Source organism: Octodon degus, unplaced genomic scaffold (genome assembly GCF_000260255.1).
Source record: "Octodon degus isolate 3935 unplaced genomic scaffold, OctDeg1.0 scaffold00213, whole genome shotgun sequence".
Taxonomy (NCBI): domain Eukaryota; kingdom Metazoa; phylum Chordata; class Mammalia; order Rodentia; family Octodontidae; genus Octodon; species Octodon degus.
The window spans coordinates 3,606,949-3,615,446 of record NW_004524789.1 but is presented as its reverse complement, the minus strand read 5'-3'; the positions used below and the strand labels follow the sequence as shown (position 1 = coordinate 3,615,446).

The following is an 8,498-nucleotide window of genomic DNA, read 5'->3' as shown; positions in this document are numbered from 1 at the left end:
TGTCCCAAATTTTCTGATCAAGGAGGTTATAGGGCCAGAGCGGAAAGTGATCGATGATGTAGAGTGTGCCTAAAGAGAGTCACATGGAGAGAAAACATTCTCTCAGGCTTTCACAGAGAGCACATGATCACTTTTGCAAAGCAACTTCATCCATTCAAGGCAAGCTGAGAAACAGGAAGAAAAAAGGTCCAGGCCGGTGGAGGTGAGGCAGGAAAGCTGCTGTGAGGTCAGGCAGAGACAGGAGGCATGAATCTCCAGAGAGATGTGTGGGCACGGGACTGTGTCAGGACACCTGGTGATAGAAACAGACTTTTAAAAAAGGTTATAGTCAGAAGTTTCTAAATTCTACCTTAAATCTAGAATCAAAACAATCATGCTTTCTATGTAAAAACAAATAAATAAATAAATAATAAAACACCAAACTATTTTCTGTGTACCAAAGAAAATACACATTCTTAGAAAGTCATTCTCTTTTTTTATAGACCAAAATCAAGTTAGTCTTTTCCTTCCTCTGAGCTGTGTCTTAAAATTTTGAGAAGCCACCTGTGCCAGCCTCCCAGAGTGCTAGGTTAGTAGCAAGACTCTAATTATCTGGTTGGATTCAAAATAAAGTTCTAATTAAAACTAAAAGTTTATGCCATCTCCCGGGGCAGTCTATAGTATTTTTACAGAGAAATGGCCCCATCAGTCATTGATCAGAAAAGTAATCAAAGACCAGCCTCGTCATACAGCATTTAGCCCTAGTATAAAAGCTGATGCATCAGGAATGGAATAGTAAAAGTAAAAGCATGGTACCACCCAGTTTTTTATTAGGTAAATCATACACGAGTTGGAGTCAACTTAATGCATGAAGGCCTTACGCCTGGGTGGTGTGTCGTGTCTTATGTAGATGCGCTGCAGGGTTCATCGGGGTAGGTGTCTCTCCTGAAGTACTGTCATTCCCAGTCCCTCTGAGGTGCATCCGCAAGCATCCTTCCTTGATCCCAAGTGCCCGTCCTCAGCCTTATTCTATGAACCATGAGTTCTGCCTTAGTGAGATTATACCCTTTCCTTTTGCCTAGAATTTCACTCAACAAGTGGCCTTCCAGTTCCATCCCTGGTATAAACGACAGGGTTTTATGCATTTTTCTGTGTGAGCAGTTCTCTGTCACCTTAGTCCAGACCCCTGTGGGTGGGTACCTGCATCCTTTCCATGTTTTGGCTTCTGTGAATACTGCTACAACAGTGTCTTTGGATTTGGTTCCTTTATGTACATATATGTCCAAGAGCCAGATTCCATTGTTTATTTTTGGAGGACCCTCCATACTTCTTTTCTCTTTCTTTCTTTCTTTCTTTCTTTCTTTCTTTCTTTCTTTCTTTCTTTCTTTCTTTCTTTCTTCCTTCCTTCCTTCCTTCCTTCCTTCCTTCCTTCCTTCTTTTTTCTTTGTATTTCAGGGTCTCACTACTAGATCAGACTCATAGTGATCTGCCTGTTTACAGCCTCCCAAGAGCTGGGATTACAGGCACGCGCCACCACGCCCAGCTTCAATCTCTGTCTCAGCGGGCCCCTGGGACGGTGCCAGCCTGGCAGGCCCGGGGATCGAAACCCGGCCCCTGCGCATGCTTGCGGGAGCTTTAATCCGCTGAGCTATGTGGCTGGCCCCCTTCTACTTCTCTTCTGATGGCTGTACTAACAGTCCTGTCAGTCACTCCTGAGAGTCTTTCCAGCCACCGCCAACACCTGCTGTGTGTCTTCCGAGTGAAGTGATACCTCATTTTGATTTCCATTTCCTGGATAATTACTGAGGAGGATCACTTGTTTTTATTAGCTGTACTGGAAAATAACTACAAAGTACCCCAGCCCATTCTCTCTCCCTCTCTCTCTCTCTCATCTTAAGACAGGGTCATAAAGTTTTGGGCTAAGGAAATAGCTCAGTGGTATAAGAGCCCGCCTAGAGAGTGCAAGGTCCTGAGTTCGATCCCCAGTACCAAAAATAAATAAAAAAATATCAAAATAAAACATTTTGGCCTGGGTGGATGGCTCAGTAGAATAAGCGCTTCCTTGGCAAGTGCAAGGGCCTGAGTTCAATCCCCGGTTCTGCAAAAAAAAAAAAAAAATGGAGTCACTTCATTGCCTGAACTGTGATGAATCCTGACAGGACCACGGCCAGTTCAAATGCGCCTAACGGCCTTCTCAGAGAAGCAGACATTTCCTTTCACTAAGGTTACAGAGCAGCCATCAGTAGGTCATGAGCACTCACCCAGGGACGTGTCGCCGTGTTTCAGGGGACAGGAGGACACATCAGCAGCCACAAGCCGTCTGTTTCTCTGACCCAATCCCTCAAAAGCCGGTCCAAAAATGCTATTTAGAAGAGCCTCTTTGTCATTATGAGGCTCCTTTTCTGTTTGGCTTGTGCAGAGAGCTCCTGCTCAGGTTTAACAATGCACATGCTTGGACTTCGAAAATAAAAAAGTTTAAAAATTAGCATGCCGCGCCCGCCCCGCTCCGGGGTGCACTGAGCCTGCCTCCCAGTCTGGGCAGGGTGGTATGCACCTGTAATCCCAGCACTGGGGAGGTTGAAAACAGGAGGCTCGCCGTGAGTCTGAGCTGCATAGTGAGACCCTCTACCAAATACGTAAGTGGAAAAAATAAAATAAAGTAAAATAAATAAATAAACACAGTTACCCCTGTGATGGCAGATTTGTCCAGGAGTATCGTGTTGGAAATCCTTCAAGTCGCTGCTGGCCGATGCCCTCTGTGTCCACGCCAATGGCTTCTCTCTTGCAGGGGTGGCGTGAGAGCACGCGCGCCTCAGCACTGTGCGCTGTGACCTGGCCCTCTCCCGGCCTGCTCCGCCCGCCCTGCTCCCCTCTCCCGTGCCTCAGCGTGCACTGGTGTGCGTGTGGCCAGGGTTGAAGTCACAGCGCTAGCTTTCTGCTGGCTGTGCCGGCACACAGTGACGAAGAGCAGAGACTTTGGAATGGAGCGAGGATACTAGATTCGAATTTTGTACACGGGTTGTGACTTGTGTGGTTTGGAGACTTTTCTGTGCCTGAGCTTCTTTGTGTTAGTCCACAAAATCTGATTTCTAACCTCAGTGGAGTTGACTCGGATTATAAATATGAAATCCTTAGGGAATCACAGAATGTACTAAGTGCTTAATAAATGATGATAATGATTACAGCTTCGTTTTCTCTTCTACTCGTCTACGTTAGTGGGGTTTTTTTGGTCTGTTTACATTTTGTTTTGTTTTTCTCAGTCCTGGGGATTGAACTCAGGACCCTGCACTTGCCAGGCAAGTGCTTATTCTACTGAGCCATCTCCCTGAGTCCTTACATTAGTGTTTTTAATAGCATTGTAAGATGAAAGAAGTTCAAGTCAGAGTAGCTGGACCTAAATCTCATCCTTGCACTGTGACCTTTGCTTGTTTGCTTGGTGCTCTTGGGCACAACTCTTAAAATCTTCTCTGCTTCCTGTTTTGTCATCCATCAGTTGGCAAAAGTAAAAACACTAACAATTTTAGTTCATATGGATTAAAAGCTCATGGTACATAAAGAATATCCAAAGCCACAATATTTACACATATAAGTACTATTTTGTTACTTGAATTCTACATACAATGATGTCTCGATAATTTACATTAACATTGTAATTGAAAAACAAAAGATTGTGTTAGATATTCAACATTTTTTGGGCTACCGTGAGGTAAGCTTTCATTACTTGATCCAGGGAATTGTTTAAAGCAATTAGTTGACTTTTCTAAGTGTGGGTCAGAAGTGAAGGGAAGGTTGAGAAATCACCTACTGAGCTGATCAGTGTGAGCGTATGGCTTGTACAGAACACCAAGTGAAGGTCAGTTATGTGGTTTGCCTTTCTGAGAAAGAGCAAATTCACCAGATAATCGTCAAATCTTTTTTTCTTTTGAGTTGAGTGTTTAACGTTTGTACCCGGATATGTCTCCCTCCTTGTTTTTCTTTTCATTTTATCTGAAATGTGTTATTTCTTTTCCTTTTTCTTTTCTTAAATTTTTTATGTATTTGGTACAGGGTCTCACTATACAGCTCAGACTCATAGTGATCCTCCTGTCTCAGCCTCCCCAGTGCTGGGATTACAGGCATGTGTCACCACGCCCAGACTCAGTGGCTGCCTGGGCTTACCTGGGGCCGGCATGTGGTACTGGTGATAGAACCCGGGTCTTTGTGCTTGCCTAGGCAGGCGCTCAGACTGCTGAGCTATCTCCGCAGCCCCTGAAATGTTTTGTACCTAATACCTAGTAATCTTTCACTTCTTATATCTAGTCATCTTCAGTTCTTTAACGATCCTGGTAGCAGTGGATACGCACCGCTTCTAAAGGAAAAAAATCTTTAATTTTCACAAAGAACCTGTTAACCTGTGATAGTGTTCCCCATACTGTTTTCAAACCGCTAGCTTTAGCAAATAAATAATTTGATGCTTTTGATATAAAAGTAAGTTTTATTGTATATTAATTAATAGAGGTGAACCACTTTTGTTATTGACATAATCTATTGCTACTTGGAAGCTCATTCTGCCAACTTCACCTTGTATTAGTGGGTTGTTCTTTCATTTTGCAGCTGGCTTAAGTCCTGCTGAGATTCAGCAGTTATGGAAAGAGGTGACTGGAGTCCACAGTGTGGAAGACAACGGCATGAAACACGGAGGGCTCGACCTCACCACTAACAGCTCCTCCTCGACTACCTCCTCCACCACTTCCAAAGCATCGCCACCAATAACGCATCACTCCCTCGTAAATGGGCAGTCTTCAGTTCTAAATGCAAGACGAGACAGGTAAATTCGTTATTTAGACATAGTAGGAATTAATGCTTATCCATCACTGCGTTTCATTTCACCATTTGTAAAGCTAAAAAGAATAAATTTTTTTTTTTTTTTAAACCAGGGATTGAACTCAGGCCCTTACACTTTCCAGGGAAGCGCTTATTCTACTGAGCCATCTCCCCGGCCCCCATAATTAATTCTTAAAGGAATAATATGTGTAGTATGGCAAGTTTTATAGAAGTCATTATATTGTTTATCTTACATATTTTTTCATTATAAAAAAGCAGTTCAAGAGCCAACCACCTGATACACATAGTCAGAGAGTTTGCTTTTTCAAAGATTTATGTTCTATGACTATATCATACTTTGATAACTAACATATTCTGTTTACTATGATTGCTGTGGAAACATTGTATCATTTTAAAGCTAAACACCAGTAGTTTAATTTCCAATAATTACAAAGGTATGTATGCCTATCTCTATTAATATATTTCAAATGTGTGCTTAGAAATTAAGAGAATAAATATAGAGAAATATATAAATCAAGATGATGAGACAGTAAGCTGATATAGCCTTTTATTGTTGTGTGATAGAATTTATGAACAGAAAAATAAATATGTACTATTCTTTTTGCAAATAAACTTGACTAAAAATAATACAAAAAATTATGTTCATTCAGTTACCAAATTAACATTATGTTAAATAGCTTTGGTTTTATTTTTCTTGGGTAAAACAAATAGCTCTGGAAGTAGAGCATCCAGGTTGTTTATTTTTTTTTCAATGTGTTTGGTACAAGGTCTCACTACGCAGCTTGGACTTGTAGTGATGTTCCTGTCTTCAGTCTCCTCAGCGCTGGGATTACAGGTGTGCACCACCACGGCTGGGCTCTGTGGCTGGCTCAGCGTGCCTGGGGGCAGGGCCGGCACAGTATGTTGTATCATGGATCGAACCCTGGTCCCTGCACTTACCTAAGCAGGCGTTAGTCCACTGAGCTATCTCACTGGCCCTCCATTTACTTTCGTCTGTTTGGCAACAATTACTCAGGCATATCACTAAGTCTTTTCAAGTACCTGAAGTACAGAAGCTACAGTAATGCCTAAAATCTTTTCTTTTTAAAAGATGTAAATTATGTGTAGAATTTCATAACAGATTAGATTGGTCTCATTACATATAGCTCTACCACCCTATGTAACTGATGTAGATTGATATTCTGTTACATAAAATGGATTGCTGAGACACATTCTTTTTTGTCAATTGTTTTCAAGTAAAAATTACTTATATTATGGTTTAAAATAAAACACTTAAAAATTAAAGATTAAGGGAAAAATGAAACTGTTATTTGGTAATGTCTTTTGCCATCATTTGTAATGGAAAAATTTTATTATTTTCATTATTGTAAAAGAGTATGCCAAGATTGGGGATATAGCTTAGTGGCATAAATGCCTGCCTGGCAAGTGCAAGGTCCTGAGTTAGATTCCCAGTATCAGAAATAAAATAAGATAAAATAAAATGGTATGCCTTCACGTGTTTCCATATTGTTACTTTAACTAAGATTAGTTGGATGACTGCGTATTAGAAGCTGATTGGCTTCTCTAGGATATATTATAGTACTCAGTAATCCAAAGCCCAGAACGATTAGGTAAGGCCATATTAATGAACAGTGTTTCAGAGTAGAATTTTTAAAATCAAATGTAACTAGTAGAAACTTATTGCACACACATAAATAACAAAAAAAAAAAATGGTACTAAAGTTTTATATCTTTTTTTAATAAAAAGAACATTTCAAAAGCTTATGATTGCTACTCATTCGCTTGCTTCAAAATGCTTTATCCCACATACATGTCTACGCAGGAGTATTTGTTATTTAGAGGCAGAGTGTTCCGTGGAGGTCCTGTGGCAGGATTAGCGTGTGATATTACACAGTCCTCCTCCTTTCCTGCTTTGTTAACGGTCATCGCTGGCTCGATTTCCCTCTAATTGGAGCACCATCTAGCCTTGGCAGTTGAACTATTCAATGGAAGGATTACATTTTCCTGACTGCTCTGAGCTGAATTGACCTGTTTTGACCTGTTTGTCACTGATTGTAACCCGACAGGCACTAGCAGCCTGCAACGATTATGGCTTCTGGAGATGACTCTGCTGTTGTGTGCTTTGCCTACAGCTCGTCACATGAGGAGGCTGGGGCCTCTCACACGCTCTACGGCCACGGAGTGTGCAAATGGCCAGGCTGTGAAAGCATTTGTGAAGATTTTGGACAGTTTTTGAAGTAAGGATTTCACTTTTGGGGGGAGTGGGGTGGATGATAGGAGTTTTCTGCGTGTTGTTGTGAATGAAAGAGAAAAAAGGAATGAATAAAAATCCATCCTTTATGCTTGCAAAGTTTTCTGTTTGTCCCAACAAGTGGATTTTCCAGGTCAGCCTAGAAAGTTAACGTGTCATCTTTTTGTACAAATGTTTTACAAACATTTAATGGAAACTTTGAATTAAGCAAATATGTTAGCCCACTGAATAGTGGTTAATCTCTGGGAGACATGTTTGTAAGGTAGGATTCTCTTAAATATTTTAGTTTCTAATAAAAATTGCAGAAAATATGTGAGAAAATCTCTATATACTTAGTTATATTCTGCGGGTTTATGTTTTAGTTGCAGATTTTAGATTCCCTACTTCTAATTGTAATATCTCCCATAAAGAACCTTAAAATAAAACATTGTCTCAAATGTAAGGAAATGATTGTCTTCTTTTACATTTTCCTTTCTATTCTCAGAAACATCCATGGCTTTTTCTAGCTTAGACTCAAACTTGATGTGTTTTTAATTTCTTCATTCAATAATATTTTTAAAAATGAGTTCTTAAGGGCTTCTGTTTCCAACGCGAGCCTTGCGTCGGTGGACCGTCCCCGCAAGCGATTCCCGCACGCGCGAGCTCTAGCAGACTGCAGCGGGGAGGTTTATGGAGCCGAGTGACTTCGCAGGCTGAGCCCCTTATGTTGTCATGGTGCAGCTAACAGGGTGAATGAACTGTTTCATGCTTCATCAACAATTAAGTTAATTAGCTCATTTGAAATTGCGCTGCTTTGTTGCCACGATGTTGGCAGAAACATCAAAAAGATGTGTTTACAAATGGTGGGCTGGCTCAGCGCGCAGGCAGAAGCACCTTCGGGCCGGCCGCGTCCTTGGCGCCCGAGTCACCTCCTAGGACACCGCAGCGACGACCGTCCACCACGGTTGCGCAACCTTGCATCCTCTATGACCAACTAAGCGCGACTTTGCTTCCTGTAGCACAGTGGCTCTCTAGAACTGCCTTCAGGGAACAGCTACTCTTCCGCTGCCGAGACAGGTGTGGGCTGCCGTGCTGTTGGCTGCGCCACTGCCTGCCCTTCTCTGAGCAAGGAGAGGAACGGAAAGCACTAGAAAACTTTGCCAGAGTTCTCTCCTCCTTAAGACAAAGTTTAGAGAAAGAACATGGGATAAAAATTACTCTAACAAATATTTTGTATTTTTCATTTGAACATGTTAGTTCTTCACAACATAGCGTTTGTTCTCATCCGAAAGCTCTTCGCTCACTGTGACCTTGGGGGAGAAAGCAAAAACACAAAGTTACCTTTCTTTCAGCCTCAGCCTGATTATTTCTTCTTCTTCTTCTTCTTCTTCTTCTTCTTCTTCTTCTTCTTCTTCTTCTTCTTCTTCTTCTTCTTCTTCTTCTTCTTCTTCTTCTTCTTCTTCTT

General features: G+C 41.5%; 1 protein-coding gene across 2 annotated transcripts in view; it reads left to right on the top strand.

The window, feature by feature from the left end:
- The window catches only part of Foxp2 (forkhead box P2), a 271,499-nt gene that overhangs the window by 213,062 nt on the left and 49,939 nt on the right, over positions 1 to 8,498 (top strand). For both annotated transcript variants that reach the window (XM_004644865.3, XM_023705056.1), the window contains exons 7-8: positions 4,573 to 4,786; positions 6,936 to 7,040. In XM_004644865.3, the coding sequence (XP_004644922.1) occupies positions 4,573 to 4,786; positions 6,936 to 7,040 (319 nt within the window). The remainder of the gene's footprint in view (positions 1 to 4,572; positions 4,787 to 6,935; positions 7,041 to 8,498) is intronic.